Source organism: Oncorhynchus mykiss, chromosome 21, assembly GCF_013265735.2.
Source record: "Oncorhynchus mykiss isolate Arlee chromosome 21, USDA_OmykA_1.1, whole genome shotgun sequence".
Classification (NCBI taxonomy): domain Eukaryota; kingdom Metazoa; phylum Chordata; class Actinopteri; order Salmoniformes; family Salmonidae; genus Oncorhynchus; species Oncorhynchus mykiss.
Genome location: NC_048585.1, coordinates 10,900,480 through 10,916,243, shown reverse-complemented (window position 1 = coordinate 10,916,243; position 15,764 = coordinate 10,900,480). Strand labels below are relative to the sequence as shown.

General features: G+C 47.3%; 2 protein-coding genes across 6 annotated transcripts in view; one reads left to right on the top strand and one right to left on the bottom strand.

The window, feature by feature from the left end:
• The window catches only part of LOC110518048, a 182,617-nt gene extending 170,226 nt beyond the window's left edge, over positions 1-12,391 (top strand). For all 5 annotated transcript variants that reach the window (XM_036956855.1, XM_036956857.1, XM_036956856.1 and 2 more), the window contains 3 exons: positions 4,154-4,321; positions 4,484-4,592; positions 10,242-12,391. In XM_036956855.1, coding sequence (XP_036812750.1) covers positions 4,154-4,321; positions 4,484-4,592; positions 10,242-11,588 — 1,624 coding nt within the window. In that variant the 3' untranslated portion in view covers positions 11,589-12,391. The remainder of the gene's footprint in view (positions 1-4,153; positions 4,322-4,483; positions 4,593-10,241) is intronic.
• Positions 12,392-13,674: 1,283 nt separating this feature from the next.
• LOC118942874 (transmembrane protein 60-like) lies at positions 13,675-15,395 on the bottom strand. The gene is made up of 2 exons (XM_036956853.1): positions 15,205-15,395; positions 13,675-14,793 (listed from the first exon to the last, which is right to left on the bottom strand). The coding sequence occupies exon 2, from the start codon at positions 14,733-14,735 to the stop codon at positions 14,334-14,336; it is 402 nt and encodes a 133-aa protein (XP_036812748.1). The 5' UTR covers positions 14,736-14,793; positions 15,205-15,395; the 3' UTR covers positions 13,675-14,333.
• Positions 15,396-15,764: the final 369 nt, after the last annotated feature.

Here is a 15,764-nt window from a genome sequence, read left to right as displayed (position 1 = left end):
TCTGACTAAACACTGGCTGTGTTACCCCTCTCTCTGACTAAACACTGGCGGTGTTACCCCTCTCTCTGACTAAACACTGGCTGTGTTACCCCTCTCTCTGACTTAACACTGGCTGTGTTACCCCTCTCTCTGACTAAACACTGGCTGTGTTACCCCTCTCTCTGACTAAACACTGGCTGTGTTACCTCTCTCTCTGACTAAACACTGGCTGTGTTACCTCTCTCTCTGACTAAACACTGGCTGTGTTACCCCTCTCTCTGACTAAACACTGGCTGTGTTACCCCTCTCTCTGACTAAACACTGGCTGTGTTACCCCTCTCTCTGACTAAACACTGGCTGTGTTACCCCTCTCTCTGACTAAACACTGGCTGTGTTACCCCTCTCTCTGACTAAACACTGGCTGTGTTACCCCTCTCTCTGACTAAACACTGGCTGTGTTACCCCTCTCTCTGACTAAACACTGGCTGTGTTACCTCTCTCTCTGACTAAACACTGGCTGTGTTACCCCTCTCTCTGACTAAACACTGGCTGTGTTACCCCTCTCTCTGACTAAACACTGGCTGTGTTACCCCTCTCTCTGACTAAACACTGGCTGTGTTACCTCTCTCTCTGACTAAACACTGGCTGTGTTACCCCTCTCTCTGACTAAACACTGGCTGTGTTACCCCTCTCTCTGACTAAACACTGGCTGTGTTACCCCTCTCTCTGACTAAACACTGGCTGTGTTACCTCTCTCTCTGACTAAACACTGGCTGTGTTACCCCTCTCTCTGACTAAACACTGGCTGTGTTACCCCTCTCTCTGACTAAACACTGGCTGTGTTACCCCTCTCTCTGACTAAACACTGGCTGTGTTACCCCTCTCTCTGACTAAACACTGGCTGTGTTACCCCTCTCTCTGACTAAACACTGGCTGTGTTACCCCTCTCTCTGACTAAACACTGGCTGTGTTACCCCTCTCTCTGACTAAACACTGGCTGTGTTACCCCTCTCTCTGACTAAACACTGGCTGTGTTACCCCTCTCTCTGACTAAACACTGGCTGTGTTACCCCTCTCTGACTAAACACTGGCTGTGTTACCCCTCTCTCTGACTAAACACTGGCTGTGTTACCCCTCTCTCTGACTAAACACTGGCTGTGTTACCCCTCTCTCTGACTAAACACTGGCTGTGTTACCCCTCTCTCTGACTAAACACTGGCTGTGTTACCCCTCTCTCTGACTAAACACTGGCTGTGTTACCCCTCTCTCTGACTAAACACTGGCTGTGTTACCCCTCTCTGACTAAACACTGGCTGTGTTACCCCTCTCTCTGACTAAACACTGGCTGTGTTACCCCTCTCTCTGACTAAACACTGGCTGTGTTACCCCTCTCTCTGACTAAACACTGGCTGTGTTACCCCTCTCTCTGCCTTTACACTGGCTGTGTTACCCCTCTCTCTGCCTTTACACTGGCTGTGTTACCCCTCTCTCTGACTAAACACTGGCTGTGTTACCCCTCTCTGACTAAACACTGGCTGTGTTACCCCTCTCTGACTAAACACTGGCTGTGTTACCCCTCTCTCTGCCTTTACACTGGCTGTGTTACCCCTCTCTCTGCCTTTACACTGGCTGTGTTACCCCTCTCTCTGACTAAACACTGGCTGTGTTACCCCTCTCTCTGACTAAACACTGGCTGTGTTACCCCTCTCTCTGACTAAACACTGGCTGTGTTACCCCTCTCTCTGACTAAACACTGGCTGTGTTACCCCTCTCTCTGCCTTTACACTGGCTGTGTTACCTCTCTCTCTGACTAAACACTGGCTGTGTTACCCCTCTCTCTGACTAAACAATGGCTGTGTTACCCCTCTCTCTGACTAAACACTGGCTGTGTTACCCCTCTCTCTGACTAAACACTGGCTGTGTTACCCCTCTCTCTGCCTTTACACTGGCTGTGTTACCTCTCTCTCTGACTAAACACTGGCTGTGTTACCCCTCTCTCTGACTAAACACTGGCTGTGTTACCCCTCTCTCTGACTAAACACTGGCTGTGTTACCCCTCTCTCTGACTAAACACTGGCTGTGTTACCCCTCTCTCTGACTAAACACTGGCTGTGTTACCTCTCTCTCTGACTAAACACTAGCTGTGTTACCCCTCTCTCTGACTAAACACTGGCTGTGTTACCCCTCTCTCTGACTAAACACTGGCTGTGTTACCCCTCTCTCTGACTAAACACTGGCTGTGTTACCCCTCTCTCTGACTAAACACTGGCTGTGTTACCCCTCTCTCTGACTAAACACTGGCTGTGTTACCCCTCTCTCTCACTAAACACTGGCTGTGTTACCCCTCTCTCTGACTAAACACTGGCTGTGTTACCCCTCTCTCTGACTAAACACTGGCTGTGTTACCCCTCTCTCTTACTAAACACTGGCTGTGTTACCCCTCTCTCTGACTAAACACTGGCTGTGTTACCCCTCTCTCTGACTAAACACTGGCTGTGTTACCCCTCTCTGACTAAACACTGGCTGTGTTACCCCTCTCTCTGACTAAACACTGGCTGTGTTACCCCTCTCTCTGACTAAACACTGGCTGTGTTACCCCTCTCTCTGACTAAACACTGGCTGTGTTACCTCTCTCTCTGACTAAACACTGGCTGTGTTACCTCTCTCTCTGACTAAACACTAGCTGTGTTACCCCTCTCTCTGACTAAACACTGGCTGTGTTACCCCTCTCTCTGACTAAACACTGGCTGTGTTACCCCTCTCTGACTAAACACTGGCTGTGTTACCCCTCTCTCTGACTAAACACTGGCTGTGTTACCCCTCTCTCTGACTAAACACTGGCTGTGTTACCCCTCTCTCTGACTAAACACTGGCTGTGTTACCCCTCTCTCTGACTAAACACTGGCTGTGTTACCCCTCTCTCTGACTAAACACTAGCTGTGTTACCCCTCTCTCTGACTAAACACTGGCGGTGTTACCCCTCTCTCTGACTAAACACTGGCTGTGTTACCCCTCTCTCTGACTAAACACTGGCGCTGTGGGGTCGCTCATGGGTGTCTCGCTGTAGGGTCGCTCCTGAATGTGGCGCTGTAGGACATTGCGGTATATTCCTAGTTCTGGAGCGCTGCAGTGTGTGTGGGCTTCAGAGGAGGCTGGTGGGAGGAGCAATAGGACGGCAGGCTCATTGTAATGGCTGGAATGGAATCAGTGGAATGGTATCAAACACATCCAACACATGGAAACAACGTTTGACTCCGTTCCATTGATTCCATTAAATTTGTTGAATCAGGTGTTAATGTGCTTTACTGGGGAGACAGCTTACTTCCGGCTCTCCAGTGGTCTCTAGAACCAGACAGCTTACTTCCGGCTCTCCGGTGGTCTCTGGGACCAGACAGCTTACTTCCGGCTCTCCGGTGGTCTCTAGAACCAGACAGCTTACTTCCGGCTCTCCGGTGGTCTCTAGAACCAGACAGCTTACTTCCGGCTCTCCAGTGGTCTCTAGAACCAGACAGCTTACTTCCGGCTCTCCGGTGATCTCTGGGACCAGACAGCTTACTTCCGGCTCTTCAGTGGTCTCTAGAACCAGACAGCTTACTTCCGGCTCTCCAGTGGTCTCTAGAACCAGACAGCTTACTTCCGGCTCTCCGGTGGTCTCTAGAACCAGACAGCTTACTTCCGGCTCTCTGGTGGTCTCTAGAACCAGACAGCTTACTTACGGCTCTCCGGTGATCTCTGGGACCAGACAGCTTACTTACGGCTCTCCGGTGGTCTCTAGAATCAGACAGCTTACTTACGGCTCTCCGGTGATCTCTGGGACCAGACAGCTTACTTACGGCTCTCCGGTGGTCTCTAGAACCAGACAGCTTACTTACGGCTCTCCGGTGGTCTCTGGGACCAGACAGCTTACTTCCGGCTCTCCGGTGGTCTCTAGAATCAGACAGCTTGCTTCCGGCTCTCCGGTGGTCTCTGGGACCAGACAGCTTACTAAGCTACAAGGTCAGGGATATCCTAGACTAGCTCTCCAGAGGCAGGATGCTGGATCAGGATAAAAAAAATATGTTATATAGTATCATATAGTAATTGATTGATTGATTGATTGATTGATTATTTTGGTCTTATTATGGCCGCCTGCTATAGAAGTTTGTGTTAATGTCAATGTCCTCTCCTCCTCCAGGTCAACCAATGAGATCAAGAACCTGCAGTACCTACGTCGGGCCAGCGAGCCTCGTGAGATGCTGTTCGAGGACCGGACGCGGGCCCACGCTGACCACATCGGACAGGGCTTCGAGAGGCAGACCACCGCCGCTGTAGGGGTGCTCAAGGCCGTGCGCTGTGGAGAGAGGTGGGTGGTTTTAACACCCGGATATATGATAATGTATTATCTTTAGATATTATTGAGGCTGTATTTAGTATCCAACAATCGTCCAACTAATCCGTTACAAGACCGCTGCATAATCTGATAGATTATAACCATTTATTTCCAATCTTCTCTCTGTCTCTGTAGCGCGGAGCCCCCTCGCGTTACCAAAGACGTGATCTGTTTCCATGCTGGAGACTTCCCTAATGTAGTCCAGAGGTTACAACTGGACCTGCACGAACCACCTCTGTCCCAGGTGAGCTGCACCTGTCTTCTACCTCGTTTCTATTAGTTAAGATGGCAGCGGAGACCATGGCTGCTGTTTCATGGGCTCTTAAACAACTGGGCTATTTTGTTTGTTTTTTTCTTGCATTTTTTTGTAACTTATTCTGTCTCTTATGACTGAAAGCTTCTGGAAAACAGAACAGCGATTACTCACTTCGAACTTGATGAAGAACATTTCTTTAATGAGTCGGATGACTTGTGTAGATGCCTGGTGGAGATTAGAGGTTGACCGATTATGATTTTTCAACACGAATACCAGTTATTGGAGGACCAAAAAAGCCAGTACCGATTAATCGGACGATTTATTTATATATAAAAATATTATTTATTTATGTATTATTTATTTGTAATAATTCAATAAAATCAATTTAGTCTTAAATAAATTAAACATGTTCAATTTGGTTTAAATAATGCAAAAACAAAGTGTTGGAAAAGAAAATAAAAGTGCAATATTTGCCCAGATTGATTGTTTTTTTAAAGTTTAATGCTAGCTAGCAACTTACCTTGGCTCCTTGCTGCACTCAGGTAGTCAGCCTGCCACGCAGTCTCCTCGTGGATTCCAATGTAATCGGCCATAATCGGTGTTCAAAAATGCCGATTACCGATTGTTATGAAAACTTGAAATCGGCCTTAATTAATCGGCCTTTCCGATGAATCAGTCGACCTCTAGTGAAGATGCCTTCTGAGGATCTGCCTTTGCCATCCGCCACCCGTACTACTGGCCATCATACAATCGCTGGATAATAAATAGGATGAACTAAAAAGCACGTAAATCCTACCAGGAGGACATTAAAAACTGTAATATCTTAATTTTCACTGAGTTGTGGCTGAACAACGACATGAATAACATACAGCTGGTGGGTTATACACTGTATCAGCGGGATAGAACAACAGCCTCTGGTAACAATGTATATTTGTAAACAATACCTAAGGCACAATATCTAAGGAAGTCTTGATGTTTTGCTTGCCTGAAGTAGAGTATCTCATGATAAGCTGTAGACCACACTATCTACCTAGAGAGTTTTATCTGTATTTTTTGTAGCTGTTTACATACCACCACAGAACGATGCTAGCACTAAGACTGCACTCAATGAGCTGTATACCGCCATAAGCAAACAGGAAAACGCTCAACCAGAGGCGGCGCTCCTAGTGGCCGGGGACTTTAATGCAGGAAAATTTAAATCCGTTTTACCAAATTTCTATCAGCATGTTAAACGTTCAACTAGAGGGTAAAAAAAACTCTAGACCACCTTTTCTCCACACACAGAGACGCGTTCAAAGCTCTCCCTCGCCCTCCATTTGGCAAATCTGACCATAATTCTATCCTCCTGATTCCTGCTTACAAGCGAAAATGAAAGCAGGAAGCACCAGTGACTCGGTCAATAAAAAAGTGGTTAGATGAAGCAGATGCTAAACTACAGGACTGTTTTGCTAACACAGACTGGAATATGTTCCTGGATTCTTCCGATGGCATTGAGGACACCACATCAGTCACTGGTTTCATTAATAAGTGCATCGATGACGTCATCCCTACAGTGACTGTACGCACATACCACAACCAGAAGACTCTAACCCGGAACCTTATAAGAAATCCCGCTATGCCCTCTGACAAACCATCAAACAGGCAAAGCATCAATACAGGACTAAGATCGAATCGTACTACACCAGCTCCGACTCTGGTTGGATGAGACAGGGCTTGCAAACTATTACAGACTACAAAGGGAAGTACAGCCGAGTGCTGCCCAGTAACACGAGCCTACCAGACGAGCTAAATTACTTCTATACTCGCTTCGAGGCAAGTAACACTGAAACATGCATGAGAGCATCAGCTGTTCCAGACGATTGTGTGATCACGCTTTCCGCAGCCGATGTGAGTAAGACCTTTAAACAGATCAACATTCACAAGGCCGCAGGGCCAGACGGATTACCAGGACGTGTACTCCGAGCATGCGCTGACCAACTGTCAAGTGTCTTCACTGACATTTTCAACCTCTCCCTGTCTAATACCAACATGTTTCAAGCAGACCACCATAGTCCCTGTGCCCAAGAACACTAAGGTAACCTGCCAAAATTACTACCGATCCGTAGCACTCACCAGAAACCCAAGAACCACTCCAATTTGCATACCGCCCCAACAGATCCACAGATGATGCAATCTCTATTGCACTCCACACTGCCCTTACCCACCTGGACAAAAGGAACACCTATTTGAGAATGCTATGCATTCTGTGTTCAACACCATAGTGCCCTCAAAGCTCATCACTAAGCTAAGGACCATGGGACTAAACACCCACCTCTGCAACTAGATCCTGGACTTCCTGACAGACCGCCCCAAGGTGGTAAGGGTAGGTAACAACACATCCGTCACGCTGATCCTCAACACGGGAGCCCCTCAGGGGTGCGTGCTCAGTCCCCTCCTGTACTCCCTGTTCACTCATGACTGCACGGGTCAGGCACGACTCCAACTCCATCATTAAGTTTGCTGATGACACATCAGTGGTAGGCCTGATCACCAACAACCATGAGACAGCACATAGGGAGGAGGTAAGAGACCTGGCCATGTGGTGCCAGGACAAAAACCTCTCCCTCATCGTGATCAAGACTAAAGAGATGATTGTGGACTACAGGAAAAGGAGGATCGGGAGCATCCTGATTGGTTGCATCACTGCCTGGTATGGCAACTGCTCGGCCTCCGATCGCAAGGCATCACAGAGGGTAGTGCGTACGGCCCAGTACATCACTGAGGCCAAGCTTTCTGCCATCCAGGACCTCTATACCAGGCGGTGTCAGAGGAAGGCCCTAAAAAATGTCAGACTCCGGCCACCCCAGTCATAGACTGTTCTCTCTGCCACTGCACGGCAAGCGGTACCGGAGCGCCAAGTCCTAGGTCCAAGAGGCTTCTAAACAGCTTCTACCCCCAAGCCATAAGACTACTGAACAGCTAATCAAATGTCTACCCAGACTACTTGCTTGCCCCCCCCCCCCTCTTTTACACTGCTGCTACTCTGTGGTCTATGCACTTTAATAACTCTACCTACATGTACATATTACCTCAATTACCTCGACTAACCGGTGCCCCCCGTAGATGAACTCTGTACCGGTACCCCTTGTATATTGCCTATTACTGTTATTTTACTGCTGCTCTTTAATTATTAGTTACTTTTATTTCTTATTTTTCTTAACTGCATTGTTGGTTAAGGGCTTGTAAGTAAGCATTTCACTGTAAGATCTACACCTGTTGTATTTAGCTCATGTGACAAAACATTTGATTTGATATTGCATGAAACAAGGTAGCTTATCCACAGCCCTATGCACTGTACTGCCACCCTCTGGCTAGATGTGGCACTACACTGTGCTGTCTTCAACAGAGACCCTCCAGGAGGGTTCAAGGCTTGTCCTACATTAAAGTGATCCTCCAGGAGGGTTCAGGGCCTACATTAAAGTAATCCTCCAGGAGGGTTCAGGGCCTACATTAAAGTAATCCTCCAGGAGGGTTCAGGGCCTGTCTTACATTAAAGTGATCCTCCAGGAGGGTTCAGGGCCTACATTAAAGTAATCCTCCAGGAGGGTTCAGGGCCTACATTAAAGTGATCCTCCAGGAGGGTTCAGGGCCTACATTAGGCCCTGAACCCTCCTGGAGGATCACTTTAATGTAGGCCCTGAACCCTCCTGGAGGATCACTTTGTCTTACATTAAAGTGATCCTCCAGGAGGGCTCAGGGCCTACATTAAAGTGATCCTCCAGGAGGGTTCAGGGCCTGTCCTACATTAAAGTGATCCTCCAGGGGGGGCCTGTCCTACATTAAAGTGATCCTCCAGGAGGGTTCAGGGCCTGTCCTACATTAAAGTGATCCTCCAGGAGGGTTCAGTGCCTGTCCTACATTAAAGTGATCCTCCAGGAGGGCTCAGGGCCTGTCCTACATTAAAGTGATCCTCCAGGAGGGCTCAGGGCCTACATTAAAGTGATCCTCCAGGAGGGTTCAGGGCCTGTCCTACATTAAAGTGATCCTCCAGGAGGGTTCAGGGCCTGTCCTACATTAAAGTGATCCTCCAGGAGGGTTCAGGGCCTGTCCTACATTAAAGTGATCCTCCAGGAGGGTTCAGGGCCTGTCCTACATTAAAGTGATCCTCCAGGAGGGTTCAGGGCCTGTCCTACATTAAAGTGATCCTCCAGGAGGGTTCAGGTCTTACATTAACCAGGTAAATGTAATCTATGTAATCTCCAAAGTAATGATTTATCATGACAGGGCCAGAAACAATGACTAGTAATGCTGCATACTCCAGGAAAGGTTCAAAACTCACCTTTACGGTAAAAAACAGTTTTAAATGGCTGAGGTGGCGTCACTTGTGATGACACAAGTTCAAGTACACAGTACAAATATAACGTATTTATACAACAAATATAACATATTTCCTATTCAACAAAACTATGAATAAGGCTTGTAAATATATATATATATATATGCTTTCTAAATATAGTATAATCAAATGATAAAAATGACTAAGATTTCACCTTCCTTTATAAAAACATGTTAGTGTGTTTTCTCTCTTGATCAAACCTTCTGCCTCCATCCATGTGAACGTCTCAGAGCTCCCAGCTTGGCTTCCTGAACTCGCTAGGAACTCTCCTTTCAACTCATATTACTATTGTCATTCTATGACAAAGTTTTTTTGTTTGTTTCAAATCTATGAATTGTTTTAGATTACTGGCTATAAATCGACAACTACTATTTTCTGCTGCGCTACGATGTAAGGATTGCAGGCATATGTGGTGTTAGTGGCTGTGATGTAGAGTTCAGCCTGGACTTGATGGACAGTCGGAAGGGTGAATGACAGATTCGGAGGGACATCCCAGCTTCAAATGGTGTCAGATTTCACACCCTCCTTCACACAGGCGTCTGTGAGAATCAGGGCTACCGCTCAATGCAAGCCATTTCCATCTACGGTGTCCACAGATCGATTTATAAGCCAAAATGTCAGTTGTAACCGGTAACAGAACCATGCAGCTCCCCAAAACAGGGGACTTGACATCTGAGAGGTTTTTAAAAGAGACCCTCCAGGGGGGCTCAGGGCCTGTCCTCCATTAAAGAGACCCTCCAGGAGGGCTCAGGGCCTGTCCTCCATTAAAGAGACCCTCCAGGAGGGCTCAGGGCCTGTCCTCCATTAAAGAGACCCTCCAGGAGGGCTCAGGGCCTGTCCTCCATTAAAGAGACCCTCCAGGAGTGCTCAGGGCCTGTCCTCCATTAAAGAGACCCTCCAGGAGGGCTCAGGGCCTGTCCTCCATTAAAGAGACCCTCCAGGAGGGCTCAGGGCCTGTCCTCCATTAAAGAGACCCTCCAGGAGTGCTCAGGGCTTGTCCTCCATTAAAGAGACCCTCCAGGAGGTCTCAGGGCCTGTCCTCCATTAGTGTCTCTTAAGCTGCCGTTTTGTTTTAGTTAGGAGCAGCTGAGAGGTGATTTCACAGCATCCTTCTGCGTTTGCTTTACACATGTTCAACCCAGAGCTGGATCCTTCAGCACTAGTGATTCAACTACTCCCCTGGTTTAGAACAATATGGGAACAGCTCAGTGGATCTTCTCCTCCAGTACACTGTCTTAACTCTCTCTCTCTCTCTCCCTCAGTGTGTGCAGTGGGTGGACGACGCTAAGCTGAACCAGCTGAGACGCGAGGGGATCCGCTACGCCCGTATCCAGCTGTACGACAACGACATCTACTACATCCCTCGTAGTGTGGTTCATCAGTTCAAGACGGTCTCTGCTGTCTGCAGCCTGGCATGGCACATCCGCTTAAAACAATACCACCAAGAGCCTCCGGCCGAGGAGGAGAGGAAGGTGGACGTGTCGACGCTACGAGTCAAACAGGAGCAGTTTGGGGATGCCTTGATGGGAGGGACCACAGCTCCTCTCACGGACCCCAAACCCCCCACAGACAGAGACACTGCCCACCCGGAGGTCAAAGTGGAACCTCAACCTGCGGATATAAGGCTGCCCAAGCCCTCTGTCACCTCACCCATCGCCCCCCTACCAACTCCCATCACCCCCCTAACTCCCTCCAAATCCTCTTTCCAGGACACCAAGCCCAAATCACATCACCATCATCCCCACTACTACCACCACCACCATCACTCAGAATTATATCAAACCACTACCACACACTCTTCCTTGTCTTCCTCACTCAAACCCTCCCCCACCTCCACCCCCCCATCCTCTCCCAAACCCAGTCCGTCATCCTCTTGTACCCCCTCTCCCAAATCTAGTCCCACTTCTACACACTCTCCCCCCTTCAAACCCAGCCCGGCTTCCACTCGTACCCCCAGTCCCTCTCCCCCCTTCAAACCCAGCCCGGCTTCCACTCGTACCCCCAGTCCCTCTCCCCCCTTCAAACCCAGCCCGGCTTCCACTCGTACCCCCTGTCCCTCTCCCTCACGCAAACCCTGCCACACCCCTGTCCTTACCCACACCCCTACCCATATCCCTATCCTTACCCACACCCCTACCCCTACCCTTACCCACACCCCTACCCATACCCCTACCCATACCCACACCCCTGTCCTTAACCACACCCCTATCCTTACCCACACCCCTACCCATATCCCTATCCTTACCCACACCCCTATCCTTACCCACACCCTTACCCACACCCTTACCCATACCCTTACCCATACCCATACCCTTACCCATACCCCTGTCCTTACCCACACCCCTATCCCCTTTTTGACGCCCTCCTCTGCACCCCTTCTATCTTCTTCAAGCCTGGCCTCCAGCCACACAGAGAGCAGGACCCCTACACCCCAGGTCCGGGCCCAACCCCAGCCCAGACCGGACAAACCCCAGGACAAAGACACTTCTCTTTACACAAAGGCCCCAGTCACCCCCCCGGAAACACGGCCTCCTGGCCCCCCGCACCGCTCCTCCCTCTCCTTTAAACACCACCTGCATGAGCAGCACCAGAAAGACTGTTTCTACTGATCTTTGTACATAGTGTTTTAAAATGGCTCTTCGGGGTTCTGTTTTAATCCCATCTAAAGGAAGGAGAAGACAGACTTTAAACCATGATATCAGCACGGTGTGTGATGTATTCTAAGGGACACGTAAAGCTCTGTTGGGTTTGCATCCTAAATGGTGCCCTATTCCCTATATAGGGATCTACTTTGTGACCAGGGCCCATAGGAGAGAGATCTGATCAAAAGTAGTGCACTATATTGGACATAGGGTACCCTTTAGGATGCACACTTGCTCTGTTCTGTTACCGAATGAATACATTGCAAATGTAACATTCCTCAGTGCCTGTCCATAACTGTGTAGCCTGGTCCCAGATCAGTTTGTATTGTCTTGTCTCATTGTTGACCGTACAGTAGGAGTTGGCTTGGCAAGAACGCATAAACTGATCTGGGACTCAGGCTAATATCTGTGAACTGTCAAAGCACTTAGGGCCAGAAGCACTGGTACTCTGCAGGTCTGACAAACATACAGGTTCTTAAATAATATATTTTAGTTTTAGGTTATAGATGGATTATTATTAGAGCTGACATTAACATATATATATTTTTTGTAAGATGATGAGACATTATTTTAAAGGATTTACTCCAGGCTTTTTTTTGTTCCCCCTCAGAGGCTTATTTATATCAAGGAAGCTTTTTAGTTTTCATAATTTTCTGTTCGATTTTAATTGTCAGCACTGTAGTGTAAATAACTTTTTGTAAGGAGAAAAACTTGTAGTGTGATTTCTACATAAATATGGAGCTCTTAATAAAGGTTAACGTTACGAGTGATGTTGTTTGATCATGGGGCTACAGTGGTGATCATGGGGCTACATTGGACACCAGATGGAGCTCTTGAATGTATCAAGAGGTCCTGTTCTACAGGCAGTTAGATTTGGGTCATTTTAGGTGAAAATTGAAAAAAATGTTATGAGTGATGTTTGATCATGGGGCTCCAACAGACACACAGATCAATGGTTCATATCTGACATCATGGCCTTTTAGGTTCCAACTTCAACTGATAAGACCATCCCTTTCATCTTTAACAGGTATCATTGTGCAATAGAGACGTGTTGGGCTCAAGTCAAGAAGTGTGTATATTTGGGATTCAACTTGCCACTCATCTGAAACAGGCAATTTATTTCTGCACAACAATCTCCAATAAGATGAATGTCTGCGTGGAGACAGTTCAGTGTGTGATCTGCAGAAGCACATTTCAGCAGGATTACCTTTCTGGCCTCTGCTACTTCTGTGTGTGTTATGCAAGCCGCCCACACACTGCACTCAGCGGCGATGAGCTCAGCAGTTCTGGTATGTGAGATTATAGCCGTGGCGCGCTGGGAAATGAAACACAGAAGAGCTGCTGATCAGAATGTGCAGTAGCAGTACAAGCCCAACAGAGACCTCGCTAGAAGCTATGACAGACTGCCCTGGCCCCACATGGTTTGAATGTCAGATAATCAGATTAGTGTGATGGGCGAGCCTCAAACTCTTGGTCCAGTCACAGGGTGTGTCCCAAACGGCACCCTGTTTTCTATAGTGCACTACTGTTGACCAGAGCCCTATGGGGCTATCCAAAGAGGGTGTGGCATACAGAAGGACCTGAGGAGAGGGGTTGGGAGGCAGCCCAATGGGAGAGTGTAGCCCTGACACACAGACCGTGGAGGAAGATGTTTATGCATGTGTGTGTGAGTGTCCTTTAAAAAAAGGGCAGGCACAGAGAACACATTCAGTCTCCTTTCAGAGTGAGGGATAAATAACCCCCCCCCCCCCCCCAAATGCATCATGGTTGAGAGACATTTTATGTTAGTAGTACACATTTACTGAACTGAGAGTACATGGAATGAGGCTGTTCAGTCTGTGCAAGTTGTAAAGTTCTTTGATACAGCCCAGTATTACAACTGATTATTGCACTGTCGAGGATTGCATTGAACACAAGTAGGCCAACATTAGTCTACCGTGCTGCTACTGCCATCTATCCAATACGACTGGTAGTGCATTGAGACTTGCCTGCTCATCTATTCTGATGCTGGAGTCAACAGCTCACAAGGCACCATAAACAAAATCAGAGCATGTTTTAGTTTGGAACAGTGACATCCATTTATTCACACAATACTGAAAGGAAAATAATAAATAATATGCAGATTGATGTCAAAATCAACTATTCAAATGGTGAAAATTAAATGGAGACAGTACCACTACAGGTAGATCACATTTTAACTGAATGGCACAAAACACTGAATGGCTTTACATAGGAAGAGCCCCATCTTCCAAACACTACAGGTAGATCACATTTAAACTGAATGGCTTTACATAGGAAGAGCCCCGTCTTCCAAACACTACGACAATCATTTGTCGTTCCACAAAGTATGAAAGATTTTACAACACAAAAGATGCTGACGTCAAGGAAAATGTCTGGAAATCCTTAGCTAGCAATGTGACATGTCTTTGCTAGATTGTATTAGTTTATCTGACATCTACATGACCTGTACCATTTACATCCGTTTTATAACCTCCTGAAGGCACAGTCTCTGATCTGTTCTCTGATAAGCAGTACTGTTGGCACGAGAGCAAAGCTTGGTCAACGGGATAACACTTCATGTCATAACAAATGAAGGAGAGTTTGTGATTTCGCAAACAGCTGAAATAACCACACTAAAGAATTAGGTTTGTGTGTGTTCCTTCCAGCCTTCTCTGAAGAGCCTCCTCCTTTCCATTCTCCTCAATCCATCGCTCATGCCTCTCTCCTCTCGGGGAAGATGTTATAGCCCAGCTCCACCATGGCTCCCAGCAACATGCACCACAGAGGAATACACACAAAGGTGAGCTTGATATGGGTAAGCTTCTCCAGCCGGGCGCACAGCGTCAGACAGAAGCCCAGCTTCAGCAGCATGGACGCCAGGTACCAGGCCTTCTTCTTCAGGTCCTGGGAGCCGTTACGAGGGTCGTGTCCCGCTTTACACCTGGCGACCATCTTGACGAGTAACATGAGGAGGAGGATGCCGTCGAAGATCCATACGGGTAGAAAGGTGAGGAACCAGTTCCAGTGGACTTTGCCATCTAGTTTGAGGACGAGCATGATGAGGAAGGCCAGGGTGAAGATCCAGGTGAGGAGGACTCTCTGAGCAAGAGACATGGTGGCCCCACAGGTACACTGGTAGTACCCCTACAGTGGAAATAGAGGTTGCCGGTCCCTGGGAAGAAAGGGTCAGAGAGAATACAGCCATGATGCACCTTTATTGTGCATTCAAACGGCACACACGAGTTAGCTAGCTGTCTAGATACAGTCAGACCCACACATTTACAATGTCACTAATGACAAGTTCTTCTGCGAGGCCGAAGAATACCGTCACAACTGGAACCTTATTTTAACACAGCTGCAGCTAGTTGCACCTAACGTTACTTAGAAATGTCATATAGCAAACTAACTAGCGTGACATTTTTTAAATAGAAATGTTTAGCTAATAAGCTAACATTATTTGCAAAACAGATAAACATCTACATTTTCAGAATGGCTAGTTAGCTCGCTAAAGTTAACTGGCGTTTGCTAAAATAGCTAACGTTAGTAATTCTAGCAAACACCACAACGCGTTGCAGCAACCTACCTGATGTTGTGTTTAGTGATGATCAGAGTTTCTGTCTCCGTATCCACCGTTAAATAATTTTCGATAATCCATCATCAATATTAGCTACATGACCGTTCGTAAATATTAGCTAGTTTGAACGGCTGATTTCTGATTTTTTCCCTTTACTTGCACGCAAGGTAAGATCCCGCCCAACATAAATACCTATTGGTTATTGATAAAATGATCGTTCCAACTATTGGACCAATGTAATGTCAATCACGATATCCCGTATTTGAGGATACAGGGCCTTTACCGTAAAGTTCCTAAAGAATATCCCCAGCAGATTTTATAAATAAATGACAGCAACACAACGCAGAGCTGCTGTTAGTTTCAGACTGTACTTGTATTTGTGAGAGGTATTGTGACATGTTGAATGCACCGAGCTGTCTGTTTGAACTACTGGCACATAGCTCGGACATGCCACCAGAGGTCTTTTCACAATCCCCAAGTCCAGAGCAGACTATGTGAGGCGCACAGTACTACATAGAGCCATAACTACATGGAACTCTATTCCACATCAAGTAACTCATGCCAGAAGT

Excerpts from the sequence above, each read along its gene's own strand:
- LOC118942874 (XM_036956853.1), bottom strand. The coding sequence starts at position 14,735 with ATGTCTCTTGCTCAGAGAGTCCTCCTCACCTGGATCTTCACCCTGGCC.